The sequence below is a fragment of the Saprolegnia diclina genome (genome assembly GCF_000281045.1).
Source record: "Saprolegnia diclina VS20 unplaced genomic scaffold supercont1.46, whole genome shotgun sequence".
NCBI lineage: Eukaryota > Oomycota > Saprolegniomycetes > Saprolegniales > Saprolegniaceae > Saprolegnia > Saprolegnia diclina.
The window spans coordinates 307,749-319,600 of NW_008246113.1; the positions used below are offsets into that span (position 1 = coordinate 307,749).

At 58.9% G+C, this 11,852-nt stretch overlaps 7 protein-coding genes across 7 annotated transcripts; 2 read left to right on the plus strand and 5 right to left on the minus strand.

Moving 5' to 3' along the window:
- Positions 1-48: 48 nt before the first annotated feature.
- SDRG_12088 (hypothetical protein) lies at positions 49-1,359 on the minus strand. Its single transcript, XM_008618148.1, has 4 exons — positions 1,237-1,359; positions 864-1,188; positions 322-813; positions 49-269 (listed from the first exon to the last, which is right to left on the minus strand). The coding sequence occupies exons 1-4, from the start codon at positions 1,320-1,322 to the stop codon at positions 135-137; spliced, it is 1,038 nt and encodes a 345-aa protein (XP_008616370.1). The 5' UTR covers positions 1,323-1,359; the 3' UTR covers positions 49-134.
- A 1,571-nt stretch (positions 1,360-2,930) lies between these two features.
- SDRG_12089 (hypothetical protein) lies at positions 2,931-3,700 on the plus strand. The gene has a single exon (XM_008618149.1). It carries the CDS (start codon positions 2,945-2,947, stop codon positions 3,644-3,646), a length of 702 nt encoding a protein of 233 aa, XP_008616371.1. The 5' UTR covers positions 2,931-2,944; the 3' UTR covers positions 3,647-3,700.
- Positions 3,701-5,102: 1,402 nt separating this feature from the next.
- Positions 5,103-5,776, minus strand: SDRG_12090 (hypothetical protein; the record flags this gene model as incomplete). The annotated part of the gene is made up of 1 exon (XM_008618150.1): positions 5,103-5,776. The coding sequence occupies one exon, from the start codon at positions 5,774-5,776 to the stop codon at positions 5,147-5,149; it is 630 nt and encodes a 209-aa protein (XP_008616372.1). The 3' UTR covers positions 5,103-5,146.
- A 700-nt stretch (positions 5,777-6,476) lies between these two features.
- On the plus strand, positions 6,477-7,316 carry SDRG_12091 (hypothetical protein). The gene has a single exon (XM_008618151.1). It carries the CDS (start codon positions 6,489-6,491, stop codon positions 7,149-7,151), a length of 663 nt encoding a protein of 220 aa, XP_008616373.1. The 5' UTR covers positions 6,477-6,488; the 3' UTR covers positions 7,152-7,316.
- Positions 7,317-7,624: 308 nt separating this feature from the next.
- Positions 7,625-8,401, minus strand: SDRG_12092 (hypothetical protein). The gene has a single exon (XM_008618152.1). The coding sequence runs from the start codon at positions 8,379-8,381 to the stop codon at positions 7,746-7,748; it is 636 nt and encodes a 211-aa protein (XP_008616374.1). The 5' UTR covers positions 8,382-8,401; the 3' UTR covers positions 7,625-7,745.
- A 543-nt stretch (positions 8,402-8,944) lies between these two features.
- Positions 8,945-10,236, minus strand: SDRG_12093 (hypothetical protein). The gene has a single exon (XM_008618153.1). It carries the CDS (start codon positions 10,196-10,198, stop codon positions 9,005-9,007), a length of 1,194 nt encoding a protein of 397 aa, XP_008616375.1. The 5' UTR covers positions 10,199-10,236; the 3' UTR covers positions 8,945-9,004.
- A 423-nt stretch (positions 10,237-10,659) lies between these two features.
- Positions 10,660-11,303, minus strand: SDRG_12094 (hypothetical protein). Its single transcript, XM_008618154.1, has one exon. The coding sequence runs from the start codon at positions 11,282-11,284 to the stop codon at positions 10,667-10,669; it is 618 nt and encodes a 205-aa protein (XP_008616376.1). The 5' UTR covers positions 11,285-11,303; the 3' UTR covers positions 10,660-10,666.
- Between the last annotated feature and the right edge of the window lie 549 nt (positions 11,304-11,852).

The window sequence follows — 11,852 nt, forward strand, 5'->3', positions numbered from 1 at the left end:
CGAGGGCCATCGCTTGCTCGCTGCTGGTATCAACACGCAACAGCACCATGAAGCAAATCAACGTCATGGTGGTATATTGGTGGCACGTCTGGGTTTACTTCTTCATTTGGCAGATATCTCGCGTCGATGGCTTCTTACTCCATCAACAAGACGACCTTGCGCTTCGTCGACCGGTTCATGACCTTCTCCAAGGCGCCGTCAAAGTCGCTGAACGGGTGCGTCTCGACCCACGTGCGCAGCTTGCCCGCCGCCATCAAGTCTGCCAGTTCCTACGTTCACCACAGCATGAGCTCGCCATAGACATATGGGCGGATCACGGACCTTGAGCATGGCCTTGCGCTCCTCGACGGGCGCGTGCTTGGCCCACTCCGTCATCCAAAAGCCGCGGAGCGAAATGTCGTTGAAGACGAGCGCCGTCGTCGACGTCATGACGGGCTCGCGGGCCATGCCGCCGTACGTGACAGCGACGCCGCCCTTGGCGAGGACCTTGGTGATCTCGAGGCCGTTCTGGCCGCCGACGCAGTTGAAGGCGGCCTTGGGCGACGGGAGGTCGGCAATGAGGCGCTTGAAGTCGGCCGAGCCGAGGTAGTGGTCGGCGATGACGACCGTGGCGCCCAAGCCCTTGAGGTGCTCGACCGTCTCGGCGTAGTCGGTATCCTCGCGGATGACGTTGATCGTCTGGATGCCGCGGAGGGCCGCGAGCTGGATCACGGCCTGGCCGACGGCCGAGTTGGCGCCGTTCTGGATGATGACGTCGCCCTTGCTAAGCTTGGCAAAGTCGGCCAAGAGGCGGTACGCCGTGCACGGGTTCACCTACAACGCGCTTGCGTCGGTCCACGTCCAACCTCCAACGGCGCTCGTACCGCCAACGTGGCCGCGTATTCAACAGGGATCGACTCGGGCACGACAAGCACCTCCGCTTCCTTGGCAACGGCCTCCGTGCGCCACGTGCCAAAGCCAGCAGCGGCAGGGATGACACGGTCGCCGACCTTGAGCGTCGAGACGGCCTGGCCGACCGCCGTGACGCGGGCGACACCCTCGTTACCGCCAATGGCAGGCAGCGCAGCCTTGATGCCGTAGCCACCCATGACCATGCTCAGGTCGGCGGGGTTCACGGGCGCGGCCAAGAACTTGAGCGCAACCTCGTGCTGGCCGAGCGTCTTGGGCAAAAGGCCCACATCCTCGACCCTACTCGAAGCATGAGCCTCCAACGCACGCGCAACATGGAGCGCCTACTTGAGGACTTCCGTGGGCACGCCTTGCGCGTGGTAGCGGACGGCCGTCGCGAAGCGGCGATGAAGGACGGCGGCGCGGGACAGCATGGCGCAGGTGGATGGACAGCCAGCAAAAACGGTTTGTGGTGGGCATTTGCTCAGTCATTTGTATCGGATTATAGAGGTTTTGAGGGACCCCACCAGGGACCGATCGCAAAGATGGATAGTACACTATTTAACGTATGGAATGCTACCATCGTGCGTAGCCTTCTCTGCATGCCATGTCGAGCCTACTCATTGCGTGCAATCATTGTCCACGCACTTGTTGGACGGATAGCCGCTCTCAACTCGCTAGTGAAAGCGCAAAACGTACCTGAACGACGCAGCATCAAAGTTTAGTACACTATTTCCGACGATTACGAAGGAGGGGGCCCATCAAATCGATGACATGCAAAGTGAGAGGTTTTCGCCCAATTCATTGTTCGAATTTGATTTTATGCACTTTTGATTATATATTTGTATTCTGCAATAAATGTATTGATTAAAATATGCTTTTTATTACGATGGCGATTGAGATTTGCTTTTGAAGGCAACCGCAAGTGAGGATCGATGCCGAAGGGAGCTCGACCAGGGGTCATCACCGCCTTGTGGATGACCCTTGGGGCTGCATGTACATGGGCCATGCGCTCCTCTACGCATGACATAGGTGCTGCGGTGGTTGGCGGTATCGCGCAATGCACCATGGTCGGCGAAACTGCGCTGGCGGTGCGACCATGAGCTGCAGCACGAACGAGAAGGCGAGCCAGGAAAGCCAGAGGTAGAAGCCCACGAAGCTCAGCAATGGTAGCGTCGGGAGACTGTGGGCGTAGAAGAGTGCGAGCCGCCGGAACGAGCGGTCGCCGCCGAGGATCCACGAGCCCGACACGATGCAGGCGGGTGGCGCACGCTGTGTGGGCAGCGCTTATACAAAAGCAACGCAGCAAGCTCCAGGAATGGGTCGTATGCGAGGCTGTGCTGGATACGAAATGGCCGTGGCGAACGTGGTCGAGGCGTACGCACGCCTACGTTCGGAGCTGCTAGGAACCTCGGCGTGGTGCGCAGATTGCTTCTCAAGATGGGTCGCAGCTGCATTGCATCACCGCCAGTGTGGACAGGACGCAGTGGGCGACACGCAAACGCGAGCAGTGGATCTCTCTTGCTTGAGCGCAAAGAACAGCGCCATGGAATCCTATCACTCTCGTCCGTGTGCTGGTTTGAGTGGGCGCCTTCCTCGACCCCAGTGGTCACATGATCGGGAAGCACGCATCATTGTCATCGCCCTAGCGCTAGGTTGAGCACATGCCGTGTACGCCACCGGCGAGCAAACGTCCACGCCATCCGAATTACAACGCCATCAGGAACAAGCGAGGAGTCCTTGAGAAAAGAGGCACGGTGCGCCAAGTCTGTTCCTCCGCCGTCGCGCCTCGTCACACGTGGAATCATCGATCGCGACGACACAGTCAAATTGTACGAGCAACACGTCACCGTGCGTCCTTATGTGCGCTCCTCGGCATCGATGGACGTATCACACTGCTGTGCCCCATAGACGAGCCACGGGCTATGAGCATCGCCGTGCCTTGACGTGCTCACGCAGCGCTCCATGGGACTGGGATTGGCCACAGCCACACGCACCTGTATGACGCTTCCTTGCTGCGTTCCGTCCGCCCACCGAAGGACAACGACGACGTGCGATGTTGAAGTTGGTCATCGAACCCGCAGAAGCCACTTGGCAACTTACCATGCGACGCACAGCGACCAAGTCGGTGACGCCAACGGCGTGGACGACGCTGCTCGAGCAGCCTGATGTGTTTCGCGTCATCACAGCGTTCCAACATGGCCTGCCGCGCGACCTGGCCAAGGCGTGCGCGCGCCAAGCACGCATTCTCGACGACCTCTGCTACTCGCTCAACCCGTGGCTCGCCCAGTACAGCGCCAAGCCCGTCTTCTACTGCCGCGTGCTCTTCAAACTCATAGCAGACGGCCATCTCGGTCGTGCCCACCGCCTCCTCGACGCCGCGCCAGCGCTCACAACGCCCCAAGGCGACTGGGCCTTTCTCTACGCGATCGACGCGGCCGCGCGTCTCGGCGACCTTGGCCTCGTCCGGCGGCTCCACGCGCGCGGCCTCGGGCGGTGCACGACAGCAGCCATGGACGCCGCTGCCGCCGCCGGGCACCTCGAGATGGTCGTCTTCCTCGGCGACCACCGGACCGAAGGCTGCACGCAGGAGGGGCTCGAACGCGCATGGAAAGGGCAGTTTGTCGACATCGTTGCGTATTTGGAGGCCAAGTACCCGCAGCTCATATGCCGGAAGAAGCGCCATTGGCAACACGTCGTGCGCACATGGTCTCGCAAGGCCCAGACGCTGCTGACCGCGCCACCCGTCGTCTCCTAGTCGCTTGCTAGTCGTTGTCCATGTCGTGTCGTAATAAACACCGCTTGTCTATCTTGTGGGTTGGGGCACCTTGCTCGCCGAGGTCCTGCGGCCGCTGGGGCAATGCAGCGTGGAACGTTCTGAAGCTACTTGGTGCTCGTGCTGGTCCGACGAACTCGGAAGCCGACCGACGACGGTGGCGCCAGTCGCGGCAACGGCGACTCAGATGCGTGAGAAAACACATGGTCATCAGCACGAACCCAGCCATGCACCCTTTTTGACAGGATACGGCTTGCACTCCTCTGTCGGGTGGTCCGAGTACAGGAGCCTGCGTACGACCTCGCGCGAGCTATGACTCGGCGAGTGGGGTCACAGGATGGATCTCTCCGGGCGCAGCTCACTCCCAACGACCAAGTGCTGGAGCCAACGCCCACCCATTCGGGCGTAGCGCTACGTATGCGAAGTCTTTGTGTCATAATGAAGATAACGCGGAACACGTTTATATTATATATATATGGTTCCGCATGCGAGCTACGCACGCGACTCGGCATCGCGCTCGTCGTCTTGACCAACACGAGATGACGCAGTTTCAGGGCGGCCTGTCTGAAGCGCTTGCGACGGCGCACCGAATGGCAGGACACGGCGCCGTCTTGTGCAAGCCAAAGGCCAGCACGCGGCACTGGCGATGCAGCTCTAGCCAACGTTTCTGCAACAGCGCGATATTGCCGTTGACCCGGCGACGAGGTGTTTACGATGGACCGTGCCGCGGCGGCCCACAGCGTCGCACTCCTCGAGACGCTGCGTAAACGCCGGCTCGGGCGTTGCTCGACCAACGCCCTCCACGTCGCGGCACTGGTCCACGATTCGGTTCCTTGTGACGCATCGCGCGGAAGCAAGTCGCGCCTTCTTCGACGACATCTTCCACAGCTACGACGTCGTTGCCTACTTGCGCATGCATCGACTGGACTGTGGGTATGTCCTCAAGCAGCCACCGCTGCAGTCGCGTGTCGTCCAGTGAGCCAAGGTGTGTTCTTTCTTGTCGATGGTTTGAGGAAGTGACATTAGTCATCGACACGACGGGTCATGTACTTTAGCGATGGTTCAATATGCTAGCTGGAGTCAATGTCCTTGATGGTGCGAATGTCAATCAACGCTGTAGGACGCGTCGTGGGGCGGAGCCGTCGCGAGCTGGCGGTAGGGCTAGGGTTGCCACGGCGAGGGATGGGGTAGTCTTGGACGGGGTACTCCTGCCAGCTGGAGGCCGCTACAACTCAAAAACGCTAGGCCTCTTGAGTGGTATCGGCTGTCATCAAGAGAGGCTCATGATAACGAAAATGTTGCTTCTGATGATCGATCGAGCATCGCAAGAGACTACGAGGTGTGGAGCAAACCTAGCTTTCGTCGATGACGCGCTTAGAGACAACCGCCCGTCATCGCCTTGGCACGCACGCTACCCGTAGGCAACCGAGAGCTCACTTTCCACCCACACAATATGACTTTTCATACAGTTGGCACGTTACACTAGACCACGGACCGGCCCCACGTCCAGCGCTTCTGACAAAACCGGCACAACATCGCCGCGCAGCCCGACCGGCGATCCGTAAAGATGCCGCAGTGGGGGCACTGCTGGTAGCGCCAGTCGCGTGCGCAGTGGTAAAAGGCAACGTCGTCGGCCGTGAGTGGCCCCGTCGTCTTGCAGAGGCGCTGGTACTCGGCGCACGACAAGCCGAGGTGCCAGCGGCAATGGCACGTGCTGCAGAGCTCGGTGCGGCAGCGCGCACACGGCACGCGCGGCTTGAGCCCCGCCACACTCACGTACTGGCACTCGGGGCAGGCGACGCCACGGCCTTTATGGAGGCGGTACATTTGTGCGACACGCGACCGCGTCTCCGGGGGCAGCGTGAGGCCGCGTACGTGGCACGGCCCAATCACCTCGCTGCAGCCCTGGACAGGACAGGTCATCGGGCCCGGAAAAGACAAGTACTGGCGCAAACACGCGACGCAGACGCAGTGGCGGCACGGTAGCTCGTGCCATGCGTCGTGATCCAACCGCGGTCGACGCAGCACGGCGCGGAGGAGGGCACTGTACCACGCGACGGGCGTGCACGCGTCGTAGCAGATGACGCAGGTCGTGTGCGCCTTGGGGCCCATTGAATGCACTCTGGCCAAATGACCGTTGGATGGGACAGAAGGCGACCCATCACGGCCGCCGCCCCGTCCCATGCGAAGCCGAAAGCCGGGCTAGAACGGCAAAGCCTGGAAGAGCAATATGCTCTTTTGCAAGACAGTGGACTCTATGCTGTGCTACTGGGCGGTGCTTCGTTGAGCCGAGTTATCGAGCGAGCATCAAGCCAAGTGCTGGTATTCTGTTGTGTGCAGCGTTTCCGTACAGAATCTTGAAACAGAATACCAGCTCGAAATGCTGTTCTCGCGCTTGCAACTTGGCCGCTTGCTCGTACCAAATGCTGCTTGGCGATGCTTGAATAAGACCCGACGAAGCGCTCGGTGGCCTACAAAATCGTGGTGATCGTGCAACGTTTGGCTGCGTTGCTGTCGTGAAACATGCAACTTACACGTGTGCAGCGCGATCCACTGTATCGAAACGCTGGATGTTCAACTGAATTCCGCACTGCATCAACAAGGTAGGACACCAACGCAGCGACAACCCTTTCCACGTCTATTATGTAGCATAACCTTATAACATACGAGTGTCGAGATCAATTCACCAAAGGTGTGAGGACACTGTATAGAAGAAAGTCTGTCAGACGTCTGTGTCCTGTTGGTGGCCGTGTCTAGCTGCGACACGCGCGTCCTGGCCAATCCTCGGTCAACCAGGCGACCAGAGTACAAATTGCCGTCCACCATGCACATCAAGCTGCCCTTCAAGCGCCAGCCGCGCATCGTCGGCGGGCCGGGCCTCGCCGTGCTCACGGACCCGGACCTCTTCACCCTCGTGGCCTCGTACCAAGACGGGCTGCCCAACTCGCTCGTCCACGAGTTCCGGCGCTACAACGAGCGCCTCGAGCGGCTCTTCTACAAGTCGCAGCCAAACCTGCGCGCGCGCACGTCACCCGCGCTCTTCCGCGGCTACGTGCTCGTCAAGCTTCTCAAAGAAGGCGACGTTGACTTTGCACTGCAGCTGCTTCGAATGTGCCCAACGAACGCGCTTCTCCTCATTCCGCACCGCGGCGTCAAGTACCCCGTCACGATGGACCACGCGGTGCGGGCGCGGAGCCTCCCGCTGCTCGCGTCGCTCCACGAACGCGAGCTCGGTACGTGCACGCGCGATGCGATGGACATTGCAGCGGCCAACGGCGACCTCGAGATCGTTCAGTTCCTGCACGAGCACCGCAGCGAAGGCTGTTCGTCGGACGCATTTCTGTTTGCGGCCAAGCGCGGGCATACGGACGTCGTGACCTTCCTCCGCGAGTATCGACCGGCAGACGAAGATGTGATGCCGCTTCAGCCCCATGGCCGCGCGATCACGGGCAAGGACGCTTCCAAGGCGGACTGCGTCGTGCAGTAAGCGACGCGTGTTTGACAGCGATCAAAGGTGTCGCCACGTCGTCGCTGCAGAGCGCACCGAGCATTTGTCGAGGTGCCTATGCAAAAGCGCGAGACTGCGAGATAGGACATGGGCGCGGATAGAGTAACATTGAAGCAAACCAGTACAATTTATATATGTAAGCAGAACGGCGTCGGCATCGTTGAAAGAAGCACGGATCCGAGAGCTAGAAAGCTATACAACGCCACACTGTGGCTAGGGTCCATGCATTCTCTACTCTTGACTGTAAGTAGTACGGCCCGACGACGAAACTCTGGTTCGTCCCATATTGCGTCGACACTGCACGCTTCCAAGGGTTCAGAAACCTTGGAGTCTTCGTACACCATCCAACGTCTGCGACGCCTTGGGTCGGCTCCATTTTTGACACGACTCGAAAAAGAATCGAGGACAGGTTGTAGAGTCCCATGACGATGATCCAACGACAAATGTATATGGTATATAAAAATATATGAACGTGTTTCGCGTTATCTTCATAATTACACAGACTTCGCATACGTAGAGACTAGCAATCTCCTTCTTCTTCATTCGCTCAAATGTATATTAGTAGGAAATGGTCTATTGCACGATGCAACCAATCGCTCCTGCGCCGGGATCATATTCGCCGCGAACGCGTGTTTCGCGTCGATGTTCGTCTTGCGGGCGATTTGCTTTGAGAAATGCGAGGACCGCCTTGTGTTTTTTGGCCTTCTTGAATGCAAGCCGGGAGCAGCCTTCGGTGCGATGTTGATGCAGAAACTGGACGATGTCGAGGTCGCCGTTGGCGGCCGCAATGTCCATGGCGAGCTGCGAGCAAATGCCAATGGCTGGTCGAGCGTGCAGTCGCTTCACTAACGACAAGTTGCGCGCGCGGACCGCATTGTCGATCGTGTTGCGGATGAGGATCGAGACGCGCGATGGGAGTTTGATGTCGTCGTCGTTTGAAAAGGTGTCGAGGAATGTGTGGGCGACGTCGCAGTGGTCGTCTTGGAGGAGGCGACAGAGGAGGTACCCGCGCATGTACAGCGGATCTTGCATTTGGTTGAGCTCCGGGTGGATGTGGTACTGGACCTTCTCGAGCTTGGCGTAGTAGAGCTGGAACATGTGCTGTAGCGAGCACGGCACGCCGTCTTGGTAAGCGAGGATGAGCTCCCACAAATCGGGCTGCGTGAGCACGTCGCGGGCCAAGCTCGACGATGAGACGAGCGCGCTCATGGTGATGCTGTAGGTCCTTGGTCTCTTTTTAAAACTGCCTGGGAAGCCAGGATGGACAGACATCATGTCGCACGCTGTGTCCAACAGCTTGTCCACACCAGATTGCAGGTTGATTTGGTGGTGTTTTTCTATCCCATTTTTCCGCGCCATTTTTGCATTGGCAGCGAGGTGCGTCGTCACGACATTGCCATTTTGTCATATTGTATACTAGTAGCTCCAAAATGTTATACCAATCGTAGATGACGCTTGCGGTCGTTAGATGAACAACGTTGTCCATATTGTTAGTCTCGAAAAGGACGGACACAAGCCGTTGACGACAGTCTCGACCGCCGCTGGCGTCTCTCGATGAGCTCAAGAAACTGCGTAGCGTTTCCCGCAATGGCGACGCCTGAAAGGCCTGTACGAAGCGTGACGGCATGGGCGTCACTCGTGGCCGAAAGCGGCCCCGGGCGACTACAAAGAGCAAGACGAGCCCACGCACCGCCGCCTGCGCAGCCACGGACCGGCGAGCGAATGCCGAAGAACGAGTTTGCTAGTCTCTACGTGAGCGAAGTCTAGGGAAGGAAGATAACGCGAAACACGTTCTTATATATACAGCGTTGTTCATAGTATCAGAAGGACATTTATTGCAGTATGCACGCCGGCGTGTCCGCCACGATCGCCTGGTCCGCTGGCCGATGCGCGGTTAAAAATGCCAGCACCTCTGTATGCTTGTGCTTGGCTGCCATCTCAAACGCGCGGCGCGTGCAGCCTTCGGTGCGGTGTTCGTGGAGAAACTGAACGATCGCGAGGTCGCCGTTGGCGGCCGCAATGTCCATGGCGTGCGACGTGCACTTGCCAAAGCGACATTCGTGCAAGCCCGCAACAAGCGCGAGACTTTTGGCGGCCGCGGCGTTGTCGACAGTTCGCTTCAGATCGTTTGGGAGGGCCGAGAGGAGCTTTATCTCTCGACGCTGGCCAAATGTTCGCAGAAGCAGAAGAGCTTCGGGGACGCGGGCGTCGTGGATCAGCCGGCACAGCACGTAGCCGCGAAAGAGGGATATGTCGGTCGCCAAGTGGCACAGACCAGGGTGATCCAGATAGTGCATGTGATGCAACTTCTCTCTAAACTCGGCGAAAGCGTCGACAAGCGCGCGCGGAATATGGTCTTGGTACTGCGTGATGCGCGCAAACAACGGCCGGGTCGTGAGCACTGACGCCGCGAGACGTCCGAGCTGCGAACGTCGCGTGCCCCGCGGTTGGTCGGGGCGGTGCGCCTCAAGGAACTCGAGAATGCGCGGGTGACGCTGTGCGACGTCGTACGCGTTTACCGAGCAGCCTTCGCGACGCTCGTGGTACAGAAACTGAACGATCGCGAGGTCACCGGCGCCGGCCGCGACGTCCATGGCTAGCGATGTGCAGCGGCCAAACCGGCGGCTATGCAGTGCCTGAAGCAGTGGCAGACTGCCGGCGCGCGCCGCATTGTCCATCGTGTCGGCAAGGGTCAAGGGCACGAGCCGACGCGGGAGCAGAACGTCCTTTGGAAGCGGGAAGAAGCGCAGAAGAAGTAGCGCCTCGGAGATCCGCGCCTCGGCGACGAGGCGGCACAGTATGTAGCCGCGCAGCAGCGGCGGTGACGTGAGCTCGCGCAGATCCGGGTGGTCGAGGTAGTGCACGTGGCGGAGCTTGTCGCGGTAGGCGCGCACGGCGTCGCTGAGCGCTTTCGGGAGGCCAGCTTGGAAGCCAAAGATGAGTGCCAAAAGGTCTCCTTGGCCGAAGACCACTGCCGCGGCCGTAGACGTCGGCGCGCGTCGCGGTTGTCGCCAGCGGGGCGCCATTGTGTTGATACGCGAACAGTGCGAGAGATATGCTGCAGCGACGTCAATCCAACCCCGTTGGACACCAACGTACCGGACGTACAGGAATGTACTGTACGACCTTCTGTAGACCGTACATTCTCGCTTACGAAACGGTTCAGCTGCACCCTTCGATGGCAGTTACATGACGACATGTAACTGTCGTAGACACAATGTCGTTTTGAAACGTCCAAGCCGTAAACAACAATTGTTTTAGAGAAAGCAACGAATCCATCCTATTGTTTGCTATTCAGCGTTCAACAATCGACCGCAGGAAATGGGATACTTCGAGTCATACATCCCACGTCGTACCAGAAGGTGCGAGGTCGAGGTCCGAGGGCCGAGGTTGTTGCGACTGACATCTCTCCACAACTCCACAAGGAGCTCCGGACGCTGTTTATCTATAGTAATCACACAGGACAATGTACAATTAAAAACTAGAGCTCACGATTACTGAATCGCACACGTCAACACATGAGACAGCGGCACCTTGGGCTCACCGTAGACCGGTGGCCGGATCCGCGCGTCGTTGGGTCGATTTGCCTTGAGAAACGCCAGGACCTCCTTGTGTTTCTTTGCTTTTTTGAACGCAATCTTGGAGCACCCTTCGCGTCGATGCGTATGGAGAAACTCAACAATGGCCAAGTCCCCGTGCTCGGCCGCGAGGTCCATGGCTCGCACCGAAGCTGCGCCGAGGCCCCGTGCGTGGAGCCGCTTGATGAGCGCCAAATTGCGGTGCTTGGCCGCGCTATCGATCGTCCACCGAAGCAAGGGCGCGAGGCGCGACGGCAGCCGAATGTCGTTGCTGCCCGGAAACGTGTCTAAGAGCTCGTTGGCTTCGTCGCAGTAGCCTTCGCGGATGAGGCGGCAGAGCATGTAGCCGCGAAGACGAATCGGGTCGACCAGTTCGCTCAAGTCGGGGTGGTAAAGATATTGCACTTGGTCGAGCTTTTGATGGTAGAGCGCTAGCATGTGATGCAGTGTGCACGAGACGCCGGCTTGGTACGCAAAGATGAGCTCACGCAAATCGGGCTGCACAAGCACGTCATAGGCCAAGGATGAAGCCATCGTACTTTTTGGTTGGAGGGACAATGCGACTGTGAGAGACGACGTGGACGAGACACAGTGTGGACGTGGACACGATGAGTCAGATTATCACGTGCGACACGACATGTCGCACTGCACTAGGCTCCTTGAGGACGTCCGCGAGAACAGTGGAAGCGGGAGCACAAGTGAGCGAGGAAAGCAAAACATACAAGTGAGAGCTTCAGGTCTCTAGTAATGACTCAACTGGTGGACTGCGTGGCCCGAAAGCCCGAGCGATGAACCGGATGGCAGGCCGGTTACTTCCGACCGGGTTGTGGCGAGGAAAAACGGTTAGCCACGCCTAACCCTAGCGGCTAGCTCCGGGCAACAGCCACCTCCACTGAAGCCAGAGACGTGAGCTCTGTTGGCGGTCACCAACCTTGTGCGTGGAGCCCTTGGGAACGTACCGTTCCGACTTCCGGGTAGAACGACCGGAAGGACGCATTTGTTTACTGACATCAGTAAGGACGATGCGGCCAGAGATAGTACTACAGGAAATTATACCAGTAGGATGCCACAGTCGTGGAAGGGCCGCCGTTCGAGGTGGGCG